General features: G+C 38.1%; 2 protein-coding genes across 3 annotated transcripts in view; both read right to left on the bottom strand.

Annotated features, from left to right (window-relative positions):
• LOC306845158 (sodium/hydrogen exchanger 7-like) overlaps positions 1 to 23781 on the bottom strand; it is a 44005-nt gene that overhangs the window by 14662 nt on the left and 5562 nt on the right. Inside the window, exons 3-14 of one of the 2 annotated variants that reach the window (XM_079377793.1) lie at positions 22965 to 23042; positions 20666 to 20742; positions 19853 to 19965; positions 19575 to 19680; positions 18972 to 19113; positions 17995 to 18100; positions 17419 to 17507; positions 16681 to 16794; positions 15540 to 15651; positions 14950 to 15103; positions 4582 to 4641; positions 161 to 224 (exon numbers count right to left, since the gene is read on the bottom strand). In XM_079377793.1, coding sequence (XP_079233919.1) covers positions 161 to 224; positions 4582 to 4641; positions 14950 to 15103; positions 15540 to 15651; positions 16681 to 16794; positions 17419 to 17507; positions 17995 to 18100; positions 18972 to 19113; positions 19575 to 19680; positions 19853 to 19965; positions 20666 to 20742; positions 22965 to 23042 — 1215 coding nt within the window. The remainder of the gene's footprint in view (positions 1 to 160; positions 225 to 4581; positions 4642 to 14949; positions 15104 to 15539; positions 15652 to 16680; positions 16795 to 17418; positions 17508 to 17994; positions 18101 to 18971; positions 19114 to 19574; positions 19681 to 19852; positions 19966 to 20665; positions 20743 to 22964; positions 23043 to 23781) is intronic. The other variant, XM_079377792.1, reaches the window with a different exon arrangement.
• LOC306845160 (uncharacterized protein) lies at positions 9013 to 13468 on the bottom strand. Its single transcript, XM_079377795.1, has 2 exons — positions 12693 to 13468; positions 9013 to 11087 (listed from the first exon to the last, which is right to left on the bottom strand). The coding sequence occupies exon 2, from the start codon at positions 10799 to 10801 to the stop codon at positions 10421 to 10423; it is 381 nt and encodes a 126-aa protein (XP_079233921.1). The 5' UTR covers positions 10802 to 11087; positions 12693 to 13468; the 3' UTR covers positions 9013 to 10420.

Raw genomic sequence — 23781 nt, 5'->3', positions numbered from 1 at the left:
CTAAGGTATTGCAAATTTTTTCCTTTAATGTAGGTCTAGAGAACATTATAGGACTGATCGCTTAAAAAGTACTAGCACATGTTTCCTTTGTTGTACAGTTTAAATAGAATAATTGGTAAAAGCTTCATTGGCAGGAGGACAGAAACATATTGAGACTTACTCCCTGAAGGACCTGGAAGCTGTCCCCACATGGCTGAAGATCCTGGTCAGGGTCCACTCCAACTCTGAAAGAGAGAAACTGCGCATCAGTCTGCCTGTGTGCATCTGTGACATGAGCTTTTAACCCACAGTGCATATCCAGCCAAATATTTACCACAACGTTTTAGCAAAGCCCACACACGGCAGCAGCACGAAGAAAAGAGAAGCAGACGAAATGGACTCAAGCAGAGCTATATTGATCATGTTACAATCTCATTTCACACAACATGTCTACAGCAGCATGGCAAGGTTTCCATTGAGAAGTAGTTACAGAAATAAAGGCCTACAGGCAATTCCACTCATTTGTCTTCTACAGCTGGTCACAGGTCTAAACTTCTTGTTTTTGAGATCATCTAATTTAAATAAAATAACCACAAAATAGCATGGAAAAACAAAATGAACAAAATATCAAAAATATCTTTGATATGTTAAATACATGTTAGTAGGGATGCGCGCAGTATACCGATACTGGAAAAATACCGTATATATATATATTATATTTCAAACGATATCATAATTTTGCTCAATTTGGTATTTCATACGCTGCTGCTGTTGGTGCTTCCCAAATTGCTGCGCAACTGGTAAATGTGACAACAGAACAACGCGATGGATCAAACAGATGAAACTCAGCGCACCCAAAATTAATAAATAAAGAGAACAGTAGAAGTGAAATATGGCATTACTTTGGATAAAAACCAGATGACAAAGGTGAAGGAACTGACCTTACTGCACCTGTATGCAAGCGTTGCTATAGGCCTAAATCATGTTGCCACAGGAACACATCAAATCTTTTTAAGCATTTGTCGCTTGCTCATCCTGATCTTTTCAAAGAATTAAGAGATCGACAGGTGAGTGCATCATTCATAAATTCAGATTTGACCTTTTATTTACATCTGATCAACGCACATTCAGATGTAATACAGTAAGCGCAAATGTGCATGTGAGACACGCTAGAATCAATGAAGTTTTGGTCACGTAATGCATGCACTTGCATTTCATACAATCAAATTTTAATTGGATATGAATTGAGCAAGAGTTTTGCTATATTAATTTTAGTATCAATGATATGAAGGGAATGTTTCTGACGCGCTGCCGACCGCTAATATGAAGCAAGGGAGAGAGTGAGATTTATATTTAATGCTTTTTCTTTGGTTGAGTCTGAAATCTGAAAACAATCTGAGAGAGAGAAATAATAACATGATTTTGAATATTACTTTGACTGTTAGAATAACACTTTACAATAAAGCAACATTTGTTGCATCAATTGCGCAACTTCAGTGCAATTTTTTTTCTTCAAACTTCTTCAAAATGAAACCTATGGTAGGTTTTTTTTTAGGAGACATTTAGTTTGCACTGTGTTTGCACTGAAAAGATAAGATAAGACTTATTACTTCAGTTAGCCTATTTTTTTTTTCTCCAACATCAAAATGTAACCCATGTTCCCTTTAGGTTTTTTGTTACAGTTTGATACAAAGGTATTAACATATGAATCTGTTTTTATTATTATTATTATTAATAATAATTTTTTTTAATTCACTTATCTTTTGAGGCTGGTTATTTGTCACCGATGGTATCGATTTAGTATCGATACCGAGGTACTACATTCTGGTATCGTACCGAAACCAACATGGTAGGAATGTACATAATACAGAATACACAAGTTTAAATACACTTCATGACTGATGTTACGTTTACCGACACTTTAAGTCGAATGTAGTATAAAATATTGACCATTTTGGTTATAGTGTTACTTTTACCCTTTTAAGATCAAATAAAATATCAAGATTAGATGGAAAAAAAGGGCAAGTATTAAAATAAACTAAAACTGATATATATTAAAAAACTCTAATAAAAAAGACAAACACAAAATTACTGAAACTAAAAAAATGAAAACATGAAAACATCTCTGAAAAAGCTGGTAAAAAAAAAATTTTTATAAATCCATGTGACGTAATACTCTCATGAACGCGTGCCGAAGACTGACAGGAGAGAAAAATTGTTGAATTAAGTCATTATTTTTGGTTTTCTTTGCACACAAAAAGTATTCTCGTAGCTTCATAACATTCTGGTTGAACCACTGATGTCACATGGATTATTTTAATGATGTCCTAACTACCTATCTGGGCCTTGATAATGTCAGTTGCGTTGCGGTCAATGTCAGGTCAGAAAGCTCTCGGATTTCATCACAAATATCTTAAGTTATGTTCTGAAGATGAAAGAAGCTCTTACTGGTTTGGAACAACATGAGGGTGAGTAATTAAATGACAGAATGAAATAATTTTAATTTTTGGGTGGACTATCCCTTTAATATCAGTTCATCCATTCATCCCTGTTTTTTAATGTCAAAACTGTCTTTTCCTGTGTAAGTGAGCAGTTCTTCACCAGAAAAAAACTGCAAAGTAGCTCAGACTTTCATCTGGATCAGAGATCAACCTTGTGTGGAGAGCCAGACATGTTCTCCCATTCGCTTGACTGGCTGAAATACGAGGAGAACCCAGCAGACCTTTAGAGCTCAGAGGCTGAGATTTTGCTGAGATAAGTGATACACTAGGTGAACTTTCACTCTGGCCTAGTCTTTCATTCTCCCTCTCAAAACAGTGGATATGATGCGGCCGCTGGCTTTTGAACCCAAAGGATCAACAGAGACTTCATTGTGAAGTCAGACAGAGCTTTAGGGTTAGCGGATGCTCAGGCGTTCTGAGCCTCTAGTGCCGCCCATGTGGACAAGTGCCAATGAAAACAGAAGGAGCTGACTTATTATCTGTCTTTGCAATGACAAGCAGTTAAAACTTTACTGAACATCTTATCTTTTTACAGTCTGCGTGGAATATTTGTTCCTCAAAACGTGGGTGAAAAAAAGTGTTAACATACTTCTGCCAATACCAGTGTTTCATTTCTGGGTGACAGACTGGGTGTCTTTACAAGCTGCTGTTGTTTCTATCACGTCTAGAGGAGAACTGTCTGTTAAACAAAAAAGAGAGTTTTCCTCCCCAGTGGTTTATAGAAAGGGTGCCCAAGTTGTCCAAACAGGACTTACAGCTCTGGGTGCTTACACATAAGTTACACTGGGAAGTGGGAAACAGTGGGGAAGGAAGGAGCTTGAAATTGTTCAAGGAATGTTTGAAGCTAAAGATCAGTATTTATTTGTGCAAAAGACTTGCAAGCTGAAAATCAAATTGAGGGGCTCAGAGGAAGAAAAGCAAGAGACAAAACAAAACAGGAAATGAAACACGAGGAAATCAAAGAATATCTTGGAGTTAAATAATATAAACATTAGGCTACTGCAGCTGGAGGTTTGGCTACATTAAAGTGTCACACAGAGGTCACAGGTGCCAGTTATGACAAAAAACAAAGCAAACATTGAGGAAGAGTGCAAAGCGTCACTCCTAACCACAGTCTACACGGTATGCATAAGCGTGGTGGATACCAAACATTTCCTTCCTGTATGACGGACAGAGCAGCTCTCGCTGTCAGCTTGTGTGTGCGGTTGCTAATGTATTGAGGCCAAGCAAGCCAAGGGCAGCAGATTGGTTTGAGTGCAGGTATAAGAGGAAGCTTATTAATTTTGAAAGACTAATCTTTCTTTTGATGCCTTGGTATTACTCATCTGCAGTCTTCAGCCAGGAGGGTGTCAAGTCTTTGCCACTGAGCTTTTGTGTACAGATTTCCTTTAGCACCCCAATGTGAAAACAGGAGTGACAGCGCACACGCATTCTTTCAAAGTGACTCCCACCAGTTTTAAATACAGCCCTGGAAGAAATGCACTGACACATCACGGAAACTAACCACTGAGAACAAACATTTGCAATGGAAGTTAACTACTTATAAAGGGGTGCTGTTATGATTTATACAGAGTAGAAAAAGAGAAGAAGATTTTTGCAGGAATAGATCAAATAAAAAAAAAAAAATACAATAGATAAAATAAAATAAAGAAATGAAATACTGTATAAACCCTTTGTGTGTGGAGAGACTCTTGTGAAGAAAAACAAACAAAAGCTACAAATGGAAAATATACATTTGTACCATCTGTAACCAAATAGAAAAAATATATATATTCTAATAAAAATAATTTCTTTAGATATTTGCATTGATATTTTCAGCCCAGTGTGTCCAAAATTGTTGATTTCAGATAGGAATATTAATTTCTGTACATCACTGTGAAATAAAACAGGATATGAACAGCAGCAGAAAAGATTTTGCAGGAATACTGTAGAAATAGGCGTACAATAGAGTCTTAAGCAATCAAGAGATATGTGCTAGATTAAAGCAGAAGCCCAGACATTACAGTGTCGAACACGCAAACGACTGCTTTTAATGTGCATTTTACCAGGTGAAGTCAAAAGGTCACCACCACCTGTACAAGAGTTCAAAGTCCATCATCACCTGATGTAATTCCACAGTCTACGCAGCCTCTCCTTCTCTGCAGCAGACGTCGCTCCAACCCTGAGCACAACACAGAACTCTTGAGACCAGCCCTGCAAACATAGCTTCTACTGAGAAAAGTCTTCAAACTCTGAGGTTTCTCTGACTGCAAAGATTGGTCTTTGTGACTATGTATTTGTATTTGTGTTTCTTGGTACATACAGTGCCCTCCAAAAGTATTGGAACAGTAAAGACAAAACTGCTCTGTTGGCTGTGGAGTCAAGACATTTACAAATATGATTAAAATTAAAAGATGAATGAGACAAAACTACAGAATGTCACATTTTATTATTGGGTGATTCAACACAGATGTTTTACCAGCTAAGAAGTTCAGCACTTTTAGAGTTTCATCCGTCTATCTGATGTGAGCGTAAGTATTAGAACAGTTGCCTCACAGGTCTTTCTAAGTGATCAACTGTGTCCTGTTGCATTGATTCTTCAGATATTAAAAGCGGGGAATGTGTCGTATCAGTTATATCCATTACTTCTGCATTCTGAATCCTGCAATTGATGATGACACACGCAAACCAGGATGAAGATGAGGGAGCTGACTTTGAGAGAAAAGCAAGCAATTTGGATGCTAAAAGAAAAGAGGAAGTCAATTATAGCTATAGCAAAAACAAAGGGCACGGAGTAATCATGAGTTTGGAAACCACCAGCAACCAACAACGACCTGATCGGCTGAGAAAACAACAGTAGTTGATGACAGACAAATCATAAAAACTGTGAAAATTAATCCTAAAAGAGGTGTCTGTAAAATCACCAACAACTTCCAGAAAGCTGGGGTGATGCTGACAATCTACTGTCCTCAGGAGACTTTGACACAGAATTACAGATGCTACACAGCAAGATGCAAACCTCTGACCAGCACCAAAAATAGAAAGGCACGATTAGAATTTGCAAAAAAGCACAAAGGTGAGCCAGAAGAGTTTTGGAACTGTGTTTATGGACCGATGAGACAAAGATGAACCTTTATCTAAGTGATGGGAAAGCAAAAATGTGGAGAAAAAAAAGGGAACTGCAAATGATCCCAAGCATACAGCCTCATCTGTAAAGCATGGTGGAGGTGGTGTCATGGCATGGGCATGCATGGCTGCCTCTGGAACAGGCCCTCTCAACTTTAAGGATGACTTCATGTATGATGACAGTAGCAGAATGAATTTGGAAGGGTACAAAATCATCTTGCCTACCAATATTCAAGACAATGCCACCAGATTAATTGGGAAGTGCTTCATATTGCATCAGGACAATGACCCAAAACACCCTGCCAGTTCAGTCAAGGAATTTATAAGGGCAAAGAAATTTCTAAAGTCTTAGATTGCCCAAGTCAATCTCCAGATTTAAATCCGATTGAACATGAATTTCACCAGCTGAAGAGGAGAGTAAAGGCAGAAACTCCCCAAAACAAGCAACAATTGGAATTGGCTGCATTAAAGGCTGGGAAAAGCATTTCAAAGGATGAGACCAAGAGTCTGGTGATGTCTATGGGTCACAGACTCACTGCTGTGATTGTGCGCAAGGGATCTGCAACTAAATAGCTTTTAATCTTTTATATCTGCCTTATGTTCAACTGTCCCAATACTTATACTCACATCAATGAGTGGAATGAACTCTAAAAGTGCTGTTCTTTTTATTTGGTAAAACATGTATGTGTTGAAACGGCTAATAATAAAGCATAACATTCTGTAGTTTTGTCTCATATTCATCTTTTAATCATATTTGCAAATGTCTTGACTCCACAGTCAACAGAGCAATTTTGTCTTTACTGTTCCAATACTTATGGAGGGCACTGTAACAACATATGAAAATACAAAAAATAAATTAAAAGTGGAAATTAACATTTATAAAAGAGTGATGTAATGGTTAAATGCTCCTCCAAGGCATTTGGCAAACAGAGACAGAAGTCATCAAATTATGTAGGTCAAAAGACATTTCTTTTCTGCAAAACAGACATTTCCTTTATGATACATAAAGTATGTTTGGGGCTTCACATTCCTGCTCTGAATTGGCTCTCTGTACACTGAGCTCAATGTTTATAGAGTAAGTGGAACCTCCCGGGACTGTTCTAGAAAAGGCAGAACTGGCCAGCACAGAGGAAGAAAGTCTAAACCAATGCCGAAGAGAATCGTCTGGTTTAGGTCTTGAGCAACAGATAGCCTCCAACCACTGTCAGGCCATTTCAAAACTATCATAAAACTGTAAATATGCGTTTCCTAGTTTTCAAACAGCAGTTTGTTCAAATAAGAATGACATTAAACATTAAATAAAAAAAATCTATAAAAAAAACAAATTAAATTAACATTAAAAATTAAATGCTAAAAATAAATTAACATGAATTACAACTAAATTAAATATTGAATTAAACATGGCAAAAAATTAAAATAGAAACATTAAAATAAAACAAAAGCAAAGTAAAACAAGGGCCACATGAATACCATCATGAAAAACAGCACTAAATGTGGATGTGAAAGTAGCCAAGCCTTGCATTCTGGTGTGCTTTTTCCCCAGCACTCAGACACTACATTGACAAATGCCTAAAGTACACCATCGATTCCAGTTTGAAAAGGGAGCTACGCAAAAGCCTCTCCTTAATCTCAGGTGACGTGGTCAGCTTGAATAAAAGCAGTGGCAACCCATCCGTTTCTTTGAGCTAAACGTGAGCCTATTCTTTCATCCACACTTAAGTACAGTAGCTTTGCACATCTTTGTTTTCAATGAGTTATCTGATTGCTTATTTTAATTGCACATTGATTAGTCTGCAGTTGCCCAAAGCAGGAGACAACCACAGTTGAGTTAACAATAGTGTGTATTGAAGAGCAGCCCTCACTCAACATGGAAAAATGTAGCGTGAGCTAGTCTAGGGGTCAACTGTAGTGCATTTATGGAAATGGAAACCCTTCGGAGAATGAGAGAGAATAACCTCCATCAAATTTAGTTGAAAAGTAGAACAACAAAGCCAGCAGTGAAATCCCTAAATGCTCAGGAAACACAGCTGGCAGAAAAATCACTACTGTTAATACACTAATGCACCTTGTGACCAACGGATTGTTACTCTTGCTGTGCAGAATTTAAAATAAGAGAAACCCAAAATGTCTCTTGGATCCGCCTATTTACTTGTCTTATTATTGTCCTACATGCAAAATTCATGAAACTAAAGTTGCCATGCTCTTACACTAAGTGAAGATGATTTAATCCTTTGTATTGCAGCTTTATAAATATGTTCAGTTGTGTTGTATTATCAATTAACATGAAGCAACAACATACATTTGCTACTCAACCTGTGCTAATTAATTCCACTATACTGCTGTAGAGCAACCCCCCACTCTATGCATGCAGAGGGAAATTAAAGGCCCTTCAGAAAGAAACAGGAAACGATCAATATCAGCATCCATTAAATTTTCGCACTGAAGAAACTCTTGCATATGTGCACTTGCATGCTATATATATATATATATATATATATATATATATATATATATATATATATATATATATATAAAGAAATTGAAATTTTCACCCATTTTATCATCAGCCAGTCTGATTGCAATTTACATGAAAAGTAAGAGTTTATTCTAATCCCTAACCCAATTATTTGTAGAAACCCCACACAAACAAGGCTACTCTTCTGTCACCATGATGTACACACTGGACCACTGGATGCACTCTTTTTGCTAATGCTATCATTGTGGTATTGAGCACTTCAGCAGTTTCATAGTAGGCTATATATGAAAGTGTTTGAACAGAACATGAACAGTTTACAGTGCTTGATTGTTCATACATCTTCCACTTTTGCGGTTGGCTGGACAGTAAAACTTTGGCTTTGGTTCGGTTCTAGGTCTGGTGCCTTAATGTCAAATTCATGTTTGCAAAGTAATGCCATACTTAACCTTAACAGCCCTGGCTAGCAGCAGCCAAATATGCATAAACGCAGACTTTTTTGTTTGCTTTATTAATTTTACACGCTTTTGCCTTCATTAGACAGGGCAGTAATGCACAGCTCTGATAGTTACCTTTTCTTTTTTGATGTTACATTATGGCTCTGCACATTGTTCTTCTGTGATGTGAAAAGCAACACGCTGCAAAATGCTGGTATTTTGCTTTTTAAAATATTTGTTGGTTTACTGGTATGCCACACAAACCTAGTCATTCTGAAGTGGCAAAAACACAAAGTGGGATTTGAGATGTAGACTATATGGTCTACTTTCATGTCGCACTTTTCTAATTTTTGGTGATTATTGCCATGTACTTTGGTTAAAGTATCTCCTATAAATGTCCCAATCACTATTTACAGTATGTATACAGTATTTATTAATATTTTAAAATGCTTTCAATTTTATATTAAGTTTTCATTTTAATTTTAGTTTAAGTTTTATTTATTTATATTTTAGTTTTAGTAATATTTAGTATTTTTAGTTTTAGTAATATTAGTATTTCAACTTATTTCGGTTAATTCCTGTAACGGTCTGGTGGTTGTGGCAAAAAGGCGCACGACGAAAGTATAAACGAAAGGAATCTTTTAATTAACAGCTTCAACACACTTAAGACAATATGTTAACTTAAGATCAGACAAACACAAAGGCAGAACTGAGGACTTATAAAGGGGCTGGAACAAACGAGGAAACAAGGTAATTAATTAAACACAGGTGATGACGATCATTAATTAACAAAACTAGGACACAAACTAAAACAGGAAGAACCAAATAAGGACAAAAGGGAAACTAAACAAACAGTTCGGTTACAGATATCGCCCCCCTCCCGGAAGGTGCGTCCCGCACCGTAACAGTAACATCGGGGAGGGGGGGCGGGCGTCCTGGAGGCTGGAGCAGGACCAGGATAGGATAGGGAAGCCTCCAGGACGGATCAGGAGCCTTGGGAGGCCATGGCAGGACTGGAGATTCGGGAGGCCATGGCGGGTCTGGAGACTCAGGAGTCCATGGTGGATCCGGAGCCTTAGGAGGCCATGGCAGAACTGGAGATTCGGGAGGCCATGGCGGATCTGGGGCCTTGGAAGGCCATGATGTATCTGGGTCCTCGGGCGACCATGGCGGATCTGGATCCTCGGGGGGCCATGGCGGATCGGGGTCCTCGGGCGGCCTTGGCGGATCCGGAGCCTTAGGAGGCCATGGCAGGACTGGAGATTCGGGAGACCATGGCGGATCTGGGTCCTCGGGCGACCATGGTGGATCGGGGTCCTCGGGCGGTCTTGGCGGATCGGGATCCTCGGACGGCCATGGCGGATCGGGGTCCTCGGGAGGCCATGATGGGTCTGGGTCCTTTGTGGCCTTGGCCTTTGGCCTGGCCACACAAACTGCGGCTATATGGCCCCCCCCCCCCAAATTTCTTTGGGAAAGTTCCCCTCTGGGGGCCACATTGGAGGAGCGGGTTCTTGGGGGCGCTCTGGAGGAGCTGGCGCTTGGGGGCGCTCGGGAGGAGCGGGCGCTTGGGGGCGCTCGGGAGGAGCGGACTCTTGGGGGCGCTCGGGAGGAGCGGGCACTTGGGGGCGCTCGGGAGGAGCGGGCACTTGGGGGCGCTCTGGAGGAGCGGGCACTTGGGGGCGCGGAGCTGGACGGGACCAGCGGAGACGAAGGAGAGCTGGACGGGACCAGCGTAGATGCAGGAGGGCGCTCTTGCAGCGCAGACTCGTGAGGGCGCTCTTGCAGCGCGGACATTTGAGGGCGCACGGGAGGCGCGAAGCTGGATAGAACCAGCGGAGACGAAGGAGAGCTGGACGGGACCAGCGGAGACGCAGGAGGGCGCTCTTGCAACGCGGACACTTGGGGGCGCTCTTGCAGCGCGGACTTTAGAGGCGCACGGGAGGCGCGGGGCTGGACGGGACCAGCGGGAACTCAGGTGGGCTGGACGGGACCAGCGGGAACTCAGGTGGGCTGGACGGGACCAGCGGGAACTCAGGTGGGCTGGACGGGACCATCATCGCCGTGGGTAGGGCTCCGACTCGGGGTCGGAGGCTCTCCAGACACCGGATGATGGCTTCTCTCCAATCGAGGTCGGAGGTGTCTGGGAGCTCTCGCTGTTGGTGGTAATTGAGCCCGAGCCGGAGCAGCATCTTGATGGTTCCCCCTTCAAGAGAGCTGGCGAGGGCGAGAGGCGTAAAAGCCAACACAAAGCTTGCTGGGTCCCGGTTGGCGTAAGCCAAATCAAAAAACTGCGCGAGCTCGCCCATCTTCTGTTTAACGGTCTGATCTTCTGTAACGGTCTGGTGGTTGTGGCAAAAAGGCGCACGACGAAAGTATAAACGAAAGGAATCTTTTAATTAACAGCTTCAACACACTTAAGACAATATGTTAACTTAAGATCAGACAAACACAAAGGCAGAACTGAGGACTTATAAAGGGGCTGGAACAAACGAGGAAACAAGGTAATTAATTAAACAGGTGATGACGATCATTAATTAACAAAACTAGGACACAAACTAAAACAGGAAGAACCAAATAAGGACAAAAGGGAAACTAAACAATAGGGCTGTAACGTCCCAGTCGATTAGTCGATTAATTGGTCGATATGGTCTGGTTCGTCCAAAAATCTGATTGGTCGATTTTTTGCCGCGCTCATTTCATCAGTTTGGCCGCGCTCATTTCATCAGGTGGAAAGCACTAATGGGGGTGTTTTCAGAGCACCCCTGTTTCACAGGTAACAGTCTGTTTTCAGAACACCCCCATTGTTTTCACTTTTTTTGGATTAGCCCAACCCACTGGAGAAAAGAGACAGATAAGTAGGCTTTAGAAGGTTTGATGCTGAATATTATTTATTTAATAATAAGCTAGTGTAAAAACAAGAAGCTGTCTCCTTCCAAAGAACCAGTGTTAATTTCGTTAACGAAGAGGACGACGAAAAATATTCGTTAACGAACCTTTTTTCTGTGACTAAGACGAGAAGTTGACGAGATAAAATTAATATCTGATGATAAAAACTATGACGAAATGTATGCGCGTCTTCGTTACGAGACGAGACGGGACTAAAATGTTATTTGAGGACTACCGGACATTCAAAATACATCCTATAGGCTAAGTTGACTGTCTTGTCTTTTAAAATGTGCGTCCCTGTCACTGGATCGCAATCAGATGAGGGGCGTTTGTATATCTAGTCAGAGAATGGCAGCCGCAGTGGGCGGATACGCTACCAAAACGCAAACTAGCGATCTGAAACAATGGCCTCAGCAACTGAATGGTTATAGGGATAGGGTGACCAGACATCCCGTTTTTCCCAATTCGTTGGGAAAAACGGGATGTCTGGTCACCCTATTTTTCCCAAAGTCACAATTCGTTGTTGATTAACTTAAAGTTAGTGAAGGCGCGATAGGCGGAATCACTCTGATAGAAGTGCTCCACTTTCTCAGTTCTCACACAGCGCGCGATCAGTTCTCAGTTCTCACAATATTGCGCAATTGCGCTGTGCCCACTGTTTGTGTTAGTTTTGAGCCTAAGATGCTTTATTTTTCAGTTATGCACTTTATTTGGTTTCTGCTCTTGTTTGTTTAATAAATATTCCTTTTTTATTAAAGTGGACGCGCCTTTTGTGTTTATTAAGAGTAAAAGCTTTAAGTCTATTCGTGTCTCAGCCGCGAAGCTGAGCTCTTATGTTCAGCCTCGCTCTGTGCGAGCTGCGCAGAGCGGCTGAAATGATAGTGTCTGACAGTTATACTTATAACATATGACAAAAATAATTTTCTAAATTATGTTGCACATTCCTCAAAAGTTCTTGTGATATCACTAGTTGACAACATAGTACTGTTTTCAGAAATCACAGGCTATGATATTGCGCAGGTGCACGTGATGCACCGCTGTCAGAGACGACAGACTCGTGTGTCACTCATTTCAGTGCAAAATAATTAGGTCAAAAACGATTTAATATACTGCAAATAGCCTATTAGTTTTTTATGTTTATTTATAATTAATTTAGGCAGACAACAAGGCTACCAAGTACTGAGCACAGTGCGTATCTAATTAATGTAACATACGTTTTTTTTCTCCACAACGTCATTTTTAGTCGATTTTTAGTCGAAAGTTTCAGGACTTCAGTCGACCAAGATTTTCTTTGGTTGATTACAGCCCTACTAAACAAACAGTTCTGTTACAATTCCCAGGCCATCTAATATTTATATTTTATTTCAGCTTCATTAAAAAGTGAATCTTTATAGTTTTAGTTAACACTTGTTGCACTCAATCCATTCAAACATGTTCTTGCAGCATGAAAGTGTATAAACGACAGAATATAAATATTAGGCAGAACTATCCATTTAAAGAAATCCTACTATAAATACTTCCTCATGCATTTGACCTCTTATCTTTATGGTTGCTAAGCATTGCACATGCAAAAATCTGCAATAACAAAAATGTCTCCATTAAGAGTGTTATGAAGCGGGAGACTCAAGACAATTACAGTTATGAACGCAATCTATTCTTATTCCTATCCGGTCTTAATTCCAGTCAGCCTACATAAGGCCAGTCATTAGATCTCAAAGCCATTTAGTTGGTGTTTGAAGAAAATTGAAGCCCATATCGCCCCCTGATTTATTGGTATTATCGGACAAAAGCAACTCATTTACAGAAATACTGTTTTTAACGCTGCTTAGATTCTTGCCCTCGTTTTATTTACCCCGTTGTGGTCACCCTACGCATATCTGTGACTCATTGAGTGCACAGCAGTTTTGCAGATAATAACCTGAGCTTCTCAATCTCATTCTACAGCAGCTGCCATCAGCATTGGTCCTCAATAATCCTCTTTATTCTGACAAACTATCAGCACTTATTAATGGCGCTGTATCAGCCAGCCCCTGCTGAGGACAGCCAGACAAACACTGGCTCTTGGCAACAAAAACAAGCCCAGCTCCTTTCCCATCTGCTTTTGAGTGGTTCATTTTCTGAGAAGATTTCACCTCAGAACAAACCAAAAGGGAAGAGCGCACTGCTGACAAACAAACGTGTGTCAACCGTCTCAACCTAATGGCTTTTAAACCCTCTATGATGCCACAAAATGGTCATAAGCGGTCTTACTAAGGAAACTCAAATACGACCTCATTTGTTAAAATCTGCTCGATTAATAAAATGAAAAAACAAGTTTATGCTGAGCTTTTCTGCCACCTGCTGGAGAGTCCGTGTAAGTCTTTTTTCAAAGTTATACAAGAACACAAACCAGTAAAATAAGTAAAAACCTGGTTAAAGGTAGTTCCCTTACTACATATGTTGAGGAACTGTATTAGATGCAACTTTGCATTTAATGCAATTTTACAGTAAAATACTGTTAAATATACAGTTTGTGGGAATAAAAAATAACAAGTCATCTTCTAATTTACAGTTAAAAACTATAAACTAGCATTCCCAGGATTCTCACATTTGATGGCATTTCATTTAAATAAATGTGTTTCTTAATAGTTTGTTATCAGTTATGTATATTAGGGTTTTATGTTACAACACATACTAATTACTGTTTATTGCATTATTGTTACCATGATGGTGTTTTGTATTTGTGTTTATGACACTGTATGCACAATCTACATTAGTATTTACTTGTGGAAAAGCTATTTGTGATTAACTTTTCATCATGTAGCTTTCTTTTTATCATGTGTGTGATCATGGTGGTTGTCAGTATATGTTTAAAATACAAAACAGATTTTAGTAGCAGTGTGGCCTAATTCAGCAAAGAGAAGGACTGTTGCATTTACTGGTTTAAAATGTAGTTTTCTTCATAAACTTTCTTCATTATTATTGGTTTTGTAAATGTGTTTACATTTTCACTGTATTTTTACAGAATTATTATGGCAACCACAGGTGCCATTTTTTCAGTAAGGACAGTGTAGGCTTTACCGTCCTGTATGCAAACACAAAGGGCCACATTTACTAAGGGCAAATTTGCATTAGAGCGAAATTCCATAAAAGCACAGATGGGAGGGGAAAATTCTGCGTGTGATTTACTAACAATGCACATATTAAAAAACACAGACGCAGCCAGATAATTTCCATATGGACCAGCTGATTCTACCAAGAGCAGCGCAAATTACCACCTGCTTTTTTAAAGTGTTAAATAATGGTGCAAATACCAGTAATTTGACAAGTGCAAATGTTAGTAAATCGCATTGCGCGATTCATTTTAATACTCTCCTCCCATAAATTTTGCGTCTGAAAGGGAAATTCCTATAAATGCATAATTCAATAAGGTCAGGCGCAAAAATAACTGTGTCCACGCCTTTCCAGCGCTAATTCTTCACTGCGCGAAATTCTAAAACTTTCTGTGTATGAAATATTTTCCAAAATCCCTTAAAAACTCTTAAAAATAGGTCAGATAGGGCACTGATCAAGTCTCTTGAACTCTGACCTGATATGTAGCCAGGACAGCATTGGCGTGGTGCCTCCTCCAAACACCCAAACTGTGAAGAACACAATGAGCAGGGTCGTGGTGAAAATCATCTGTCGCGCGTATGTAGCAGTATCACGGATAGCCAGAGCGAATGCCATTGCCCCTCGCAGCCCTGCAGAGCACAAACACACACACAGCAGTAACAATAGATTTTGACAGCCCTGCTACAAATAGAATGGAAATGCACTTAAGTAGGCAAACAGCCATCACACTTGATCAGTTGTGTTTTAAGGGCACTGCACTTTGCTGCCCTTTTAGCTGGGTGGTGTTGCTGGTCTGGAGGGAGCTGCTCCACATAAAGAGCTGTTATTAGAGATGTTCTGAATCTGATGCCTCATTTCACTCTTAATTTAGATCTCGATAAGCTTCAGCAGGGTGCTGAAATCTACAGAGAGTTCACATCAAAGAGTCTGACACTAAAGGACGCTACAAAACTGATTGCACCGATTTATATTCTACTTCATTATATTTATTAAATGGTTCTGTCTCTTCAATGTCATGCAAGCATCAGAGAACAGGAAGTAGGCCAGGTGTTCTCACCACCATACCTGCAAACATCATCATGTGCTGAAAGTTTCCCCTGATTTTGTGTCTTCGGCCCAGGTTAATCAGGAAAGACAAAGGATAGATGTTCAAGGCCCGGCCGATAAAGATAGATATCTAGTAGTCAAAATGTTTAAGAAAAACCTTCTCACATATGACATATTAAGTTAATGGAAATTTAGACCTACATTACTGTTCAAAAGGGTTTGCATTAACATTTGGTTGGATGCATTAACATTTAATCAAGTGACAGTAAAAACTTGTTACTAATGTTTTCCATTTCACCTAAACACTATTCTTTTGAACTTACAATTTAATGAATCCTAAGAAAAAATATTTTCCACAAAAATATTAAGCACCACAGCCATTTTCAACATTGATAATGATAAGAAGACTTTCTTGAGCTTCTATGATTTCTGGAGGATCATCTGACACTGAAGACTGGAGTAATGGCTGCTGAAATTCATCTGTCTTCACATGAATACATTTTAAAATATACTAAAATAAATAATAAAAAAAAAAACGTTCTTTTAAATTGTTATAATATTTCACAATATTACTGTTTGTACTGTATTTTTAATCAGATAAAAGCAGACTTGTCGACCACAAGAGATTGTCAAATCTGTAAAAAACCTTACCGGCTTCAAACTTTTGAACGCTATTGTAGATTATGCTGCTTTAAATTAATGGTTAAAATTTCAACCCACAGATAATGCTGAAGAACAATTATGTAAAATATTTTAGAATTTGCCATTTAAAAACAAGTACAGTATTGTATGGTTTCCACAAAACTTGTATTATTGCACACAAGTCATATTGACCACTTTTATGGTGATTTAGTCCTTTTTGAAAGAGTGTCATAATCTAAAATAATACAACAGAATAGTGACTTGCTATTCCTTTAAAACTAATACATAATGCCTCCTAGTGGTCATAAATGACAAATCAAGATGATAAAACAGCCATGAACTTTTCCAGATGTTTTTAGCATTTAAAATGATTTGGCTCACAGGTACATCTTCTCTAACATGTTGTCAAACTCTTACTATCTGACTGAAGTAAATGCTAGGGGTTAATGCACATTACCACTTCCTCATGTAAAAGCTGCAATGTGAAACTTTCATTTCAACTGAAAGACAAGGATACAAATGCTCCAAATATGAAAATGGGGCTGAAGACGTGATTCTGAAAGGTGAAGAGTGCCAGGCCCATGTATGAGAAGATGAAGTTCTCTGCTAGGAAGTGCAGCACCTCAAACAACTGCAACAGCAAAGAAACATGCCACACATGAAGCCGTATGCATCTGACAACAGCACATTTGGTCAACAAAACAGCTGAAACAACATTCAGAAAAACAAAATCACACGTTTTCAAAATCAATTCCTGAGTGTACTAGAAATACATGCTCCACCTCTGTATACCCTACAATGCCTTTTGTAATGCATGTTAGATCTAAAGCCAAGACCAGTATCTTCAACTCCTGTGACTGTAACTTCTAACCCTTCTCTCTATGGACAGGAGCTTTGATAATAGCGAGTCCGGCCTCCTGGAGAGAAATCCAGTGCCACAGGGGTGTCATTATTACTTTTGCACCCCACTTCACTTCATCACACATTGCACTGCTCTGACAACACCACAGGGGTGCTGGGAATTCACTTAGCGCTATCCCTAGACTTGAGGCCCCCCTGCATCAAAGCATCTTTTGAAGTGGAATATGCAAGTCTCCCACCCCCCCAAAAAAATCCTTGTTGCTTTTTTCTATTTACCTTACTTTTTCAACTTTGTCACAGTTCTTTTCACTCTGGTTTTATACCAGCTGCTCTGAAAGCAACTACAAGCCAAAGGTTCCTATATTTGACCTGAAACAAGGTTAAAATATTTTACCTGTTTAGTGCGTTGGGTTGATTCCTCAGAGAGATTGTTGTAGGTATAATGGGCCTGTGTGATGCCACAAAACAGCACAGCAACAACACCTAAAATAGTAAAGGATATCAGCATCATAAGTACCTTTTTTCTTTCAAATGGGGGATAGGATGTAATTTCAGTACAGGTTGGAGGTGACTAATGAAACAACCAGATGAAAAGTACAAATGACTGAACACATTTACACATCAAGGATGTTATCATTCAGCAACATGGCCTGCCCAGGAACAGCAATATGAAGGAAGTTTTAAGTTTTTGAATTTTATTTGCATATTTGTATGCATGAACATGAATGTAAATTTTTGGTCATGCTAATAAAGCACATTAAACCTGAGCAGATGATTTTCTAAACACCAGAAACTGATATCGTTACTGCAGTTGATATTTAATTATAGAAGGAAATGTTGTGCTGTTCCAAGAGGGGAAGCAGCTGCAGCTGCAGCTTCATATTATACTTTATTATATTATAGTTTGACCTCTGGTTACCCAGCAGATTATCCACTATGCTTTCATTACCAACCCACACAAAACACCCACCTGTGAATCCACAAGCTTCAGCCAGTAGAAAAGTACTCCAAGACATGAGGAAGAACAGAGCTGTCTCCAGCAGAGGGAAACAGTGCAGCTTGGTGAATTTTGTCACGTGGATAAAGTTAAGAATTTAAACCACATATCTGATATCTAAAACAAATAGCTAATGATAAAAATAAAAATAAAAAGATAAAAATTACTAAAGATGTACACTACCACTCAAAGGTTGGGGGGGGGGTTCTTATGTTTTTTTGGGGGGGAAAGTCTCTTTTACTCATCAAGGCTTGCTTTATTTGACAGTAACAGTAATATTGTGAAAAATTATCAATTTAAAATAGCGGTTTTCTATTTTAATATATTTTAAAATGAATGACAAAAAGCTGAATTTTCAACAGCCATTTCTCTAGTTATGGGGTGTAACATGATTTTTCAGAAATCATTCAAATATGCTGAGTTCTCTAGAAATATTATCAAAATCGAAAACAGTTGTGCTGCTTCCTATTTTTGTGGAAATAGTGATGCATTTTTTCAACAATTTTGATAAATAGAAAGGTAAACAGCAATTATTTTAAATTGATTTTTGTAGATTTTTTTGTAAGTTTTGAAATCAGATTTTTGTAAGTTTAAAAATACTCTTACTGTGATTTTGATTTTTTTTAAATACTAATATATATATATATATATATATATATATATATATATATATATATATATATATATATATATATATATATATATATATATTTTTTTTTTTTTTTTTTTTTTTTTTTACTGACTCCAAACTTTTGAATGAATATACAAACAGTATTTACTAGGTACTCTTAACAGAAATCAGCAACTGAGGATAATTCTATAATGTTAATAATTTTACAAATGGGTAAAAGAATCGACATCATAATGAAGCCAAAAGGGCATCGACACAACTTATTTGTATAAACCTAAATATATTTAGACTGATTTCACAATAACATGCAAAAGGATATGAGGGCAGTGACTACTCCAGTGACCGCACCCATAGCAAAAGAGCCACTGAAGATACCCAAGAAGACACCCACTGATTTGAAGAAGGCAGAGGCATCAAATGTGTGTGTGTTGGCTCCCGCAGGCTGATACGCCGCAATAGACCTGCAAACCAAAGACAAAACGATCCAAATCATTAAATTAACTGACTGTGCTGATTTGATTACACAGATTACCTGAAAATGCACATTATTTTGTTTAAAATTTATTTTATATGCATGTTTTTATTTTCAACCAAAGACTAAACAGCACAGTTTGCTGTGATAATCTAACTATACTGACAAATTGTGTAAGTGGCCCCAAAAAAGAAAATCAGAAACGATCAGCTTTAGCTCATTGTGTCCAAAAGGGGGAGTCAGAGCGCCATCCTAAAACAGAACTGGAGTTGCAGCATCATTCATTTTTACTATTCAGCATTACAGTGAAAATGTCCCCAGCACCCCCTCTGTGCTGACATCCTGGGAAATCCCGCCAACTGCCTCTGACAAAACATGTGATTTTATCCTTTTTTTTTGTAGCAAAAGAAAGGGAACAAGAAAGTGATACTGTTTGAAATTGGGACTTACGATGAAAGGACTATGGCGACTGCATCATTCATGACACTCTCTCCAAACAGCAGTGCATAGAGATCACCATCAGCATGAAGCTCATTAAAAATCGCAAGCACTGTGACTAAAAATCACACACACACACACACAAATCAGCAACACAACGTATTGAAATCCTGAATGGTAATGCACAACTTGCTAGTCAGTTCATATAAAAGATTCAGTGTTTAACAGCAACTTTATTTTACCTAAAAAGAGAACAAAGACAAAAATGGAGGAAGAGAGAGAAGAAGTACCTGGATCTGTGGCAGATATTATGGCACCAAAGAAGAGGCAGTCTGTGTAGTAGAACTTGTCAGTGAGTTGACCCAAAACCTGCATCAGTTTCACCACGCCATACATGAGGTTTCTTAAACAAAAACAGTTTTTTTAAATAGGCTTGTAAGACCACAACTCAAAGGGAAGCTATGTTTATAATGGCACATAAAATATGATTCATACTATTTGCTTAGTACTGAAATGCTCCTTATATGTATGAAACAAACAGGTATCCAACAACATTTTCCAAAATGTGGAGTATACAACAAAGCACACCGCCAGAATATTGTATCCCACAATGCAATGCAAGTTGACTTTTCACTGTATAATGTGACAAATGAACCTGCTGATATTAAACCAGTTTTTAAACATGTCTGACACACTGATTTTTAACACTGAAAAACCTTTTTGTATTGCCGGACAAAATGTGTGCTCAAGGTACTAAGCGTGAAGGTGAAGCTCATACGACAGCAAATGAAGAAATGAATCTGATGGTGGCTGATTACTGGTGCCATAAATTCCACTGCGTGCCTGAACCTGGCACATGTATGTTATTGGTTAGCACAAAACCTACTTTTTTAATAGTTTAAAGTGTATAGATTTACATGCTGTAACTGGCCACCTTTTGTGGAGTTCACTTAAACCATAATCAAAATGAGTCCCTCCTTAGTATAGCTCTGTTTCGTCTGTATAATTTGTAAAAAGTTTCTGAGGCATGTCATGGCTGATCCACTGTCTGTATGTAAAATATTCCATGGTCTGTGGGAATATTTTGAACCTTACTGACTTACCCAATGACAAAACAGGAAATGGCAGTGCCCAGGAACGCATAAGTTATGATGGATCCTAGGTTTCTGAAGAAGTGTCTCTGGAGGAACAAGGAAGAGCATGTTAAACAAAACAACAAAGAAGTGGAAAAATATCCTTGTCCTGAGAAAACCTTTCAGTCTCTGTTGTATGCATTTTTATATAATAAATACTATATCAGCAAAGGCTGCATTTGAAGAACTAGTAAAAATTATAATATTGTGAAACCTTAACATTTTTAGCAGTCATTACTCAAGTCAATGTTGAAAATAGTTGTGCTTATTATTTTTGTGGAAACCGTAATACAATTTTCTTTCAGGATTCTTTGATGTATAGAAAGTTAAAAAGAATTGAATTTAGATGAAATGGAGGTTTTTTGTAACATTATAAATGTCTTTACTGAGACTTCTGGTCATTTTAATGTGTCCTTAGTGAATAAAAATACTCATTTATTTGGGACGAAAAAAATTAATTGTATTGAAAAAAAAAATAACTCACACACACCCACATACCTTACTGACATATCCTACTGACATCTATACTATAGACATTGTTGTTCATAACCCGGATAGTTTTTTAGCCTGTGTTTACACCACCATTCCACTGTGTTTATCTATCTAATCTGTTTTTCCACATTTTTGTGCTGATTTTAAGGGGGGGAAGAGTCCTTTTTTAAAATACATACTGGCAGAATGTATGTAATACTTTATTCTGTTAAGTGGAACAGAGTATTACACTTATATCGACAGAAGAAAACAAATAATTTTGGTAAAATAATAAATAAGTACACAAGGTTTGGTTGAATTTGATGAAAAACTGAAATTGCAATTCTTGGAAATTCAGGGGAGTTTACTCTGGGTGCAGATTTTGTGGTAGCTTAGCCAAAAATGAACATTATGTCATCATTTACTCACCCTCACTACTCAGGCTGTTTTTCCAAGATATTTTGAATGGTAACCAAACAGTTTTGGTTACCACTCTCTTCCATTGAATGGACACAAAAAAAGAAATTACAAAGACATTTCTCAGAATATCTTCTTTTATGGTCCACAGAAGAAAGTCTGTCATACATCTTTGGAACAACTTGAAAGTGAGAAAATGACAATATTTTATTTTTTTCAGTGAACTATCCCTTTAAGGCCTGTTCAATCCAAGACAAAAGCTTGGCGTGAAATTTTGGTGTGCGGTAAACATTTTAATTTGAATTACTGCCAAAATTCATACAATCTCTGAGCAGCATATTTTTCCTTCATTCTATAAGGTTCATCAAAAAAACAAAAAAAGTCTAATGTGGTACAAAGAGAGGAAACAACGCAGCCTTGTGAGTCAAACACACACAGCTGGCAGAAACCCGTTCCTCTCACTTCCTCGGGGCCTCCCTGCACACTCAGCACAATCTGAAATATCTGGAATCCAGGAGTGATAAACATGATATCCACCTAATAAACACTGCAGTAAAATCAACCAAAAAGGGTATTGAGTAGATAATGTATGGACATTCTGTTACATTAGATTCTGTTCAGTGCAACTGGTGAAATTATGCATTGCAGTCTACATGGCAGAGTACTTCAGCGAGGTCTTCGACTAAAAGCCCTTATTACATGGAAAGAGTTGACACTTCAGTTCATTTGACACAAATTAAATGGATGAAGAGTAGAAGTACACTGTGTACTTTTGTGTACTTGGGTGTCGAACACCTGGCCAAAAAAACTAAAATATGTTTTTTTGGATGAACTATGACTTCAAAGATTTCAAGTAAGTGTAAAAACAATATACAGAATAATAAGCAATGCCTCTGTACACTACTTCAATGTGTTTGTATTTTTGCTGATAAAGTTTAATGCCAAAAAGCACTGTAATTCTTCTAAAAATAGCCCAAGTAACACTGTAAGCCACTGAATTACAAGTCATGAGGAACAATAACGCTAGTAAACACTAAAACCAAACCTGACTTTATAGATGATACCCAAAGGTCAGAATCTGACTTCCCATGTTAAATACACATTAACTTAACTATAACACATTTGGTGCCAGTGTAATATAAGTGAAGTTTGACCAGCTGTTAAGACACTCTTGATCATGAATATCTGGTCTGCATCTCACTTCACTTCTATGGTTAAACTTCCACTGAAACAGAGATCAGGTTGCATTAGACTAGAACATATCTCAAAATTTCATAATGTAAAGTGGTGAAGTAGAACCTTTATGGATGAACGCTCTACTAAACAAGCAAAATGAAAGCTAAAACTGAAGGTAAATCCCAGGTCACAATACCACTCGTACCTTTTTGAGGCTGTATCCTGCGTGGAATATGATGGGAGGTAGCAGAATGTTGAAGAACACTTCTGGGTCAAAGGTCAACTGGAAGAAAAATATATAATTGTTACAAACAAATGCTTGTAATAGACAAAACGTGTCAAATCTTTTGAAGTAAATGTAGACCTTATGAATAGCTTAAAACTGCAATTGCTAGTCCTGTGTTGATGTATTTTCTACTGAAAAAGGAAGTTGTGGTGAGACATTATTGGGGCTTGTCTTTTTTTAGTTTAAACAAAAATTAGGAGGATGATGAGGTGTCATAATGATAGGCTTTCAAATGACTAATTTACAGTTTTTATCTTTGTTGTCTGTTTGCTGTTCAGATCAGTAGCAGGGGGATATTTATCATTTAATTCCATAATTTATAACTTCTGAGTTTCTTTATGGTGTTAAACTTAAAAGAGGATATTTTGAAGAACGTGACCAAATGTAACCAAAAATGTTTTTGGCTCCTACTGACTTCCATAGTATAGAAAAAATACTATGGAAGTCAATGGGGACCAGAAACTGTTAAGTTACCAACATTCTTCAAGAAAATTATATTTTGTGTTCAACAGAAGACAGAAGCTCATACAGGTTTGTAACAACTTGAACTATCCCTTTAAGCAAATGGATAGGGACAAAAAAAAAAGAAAATCTTAAATATTCTTAGTTCTTAAAGACTGGACCTTGCTACTGCCTTGGAATGCAAATTCTAAAACATCTGCACAACAATGTTAATATTATTTATATTATTATAGCATTTATTGATATTTTGAAGTAGCTTTTATTTTTATATTTT

This window comes from Barbus barbus (assembly GCF_936440315.1).
Source record: "Barbus barbus genome assembly, chromosome: 25".
Classification (NCBI taxonomy): Eukaryota; Metazoa; Chordata; class Actinopteri; order Cypriniformes; family Cyprinidae; genus Barbus; species Barbus barbus.
The sequence above is the reverse complement of the archived record's forward strand: the minus strand, read 5'-3'. Positions and strand labels throughout refer to the sequence as shown.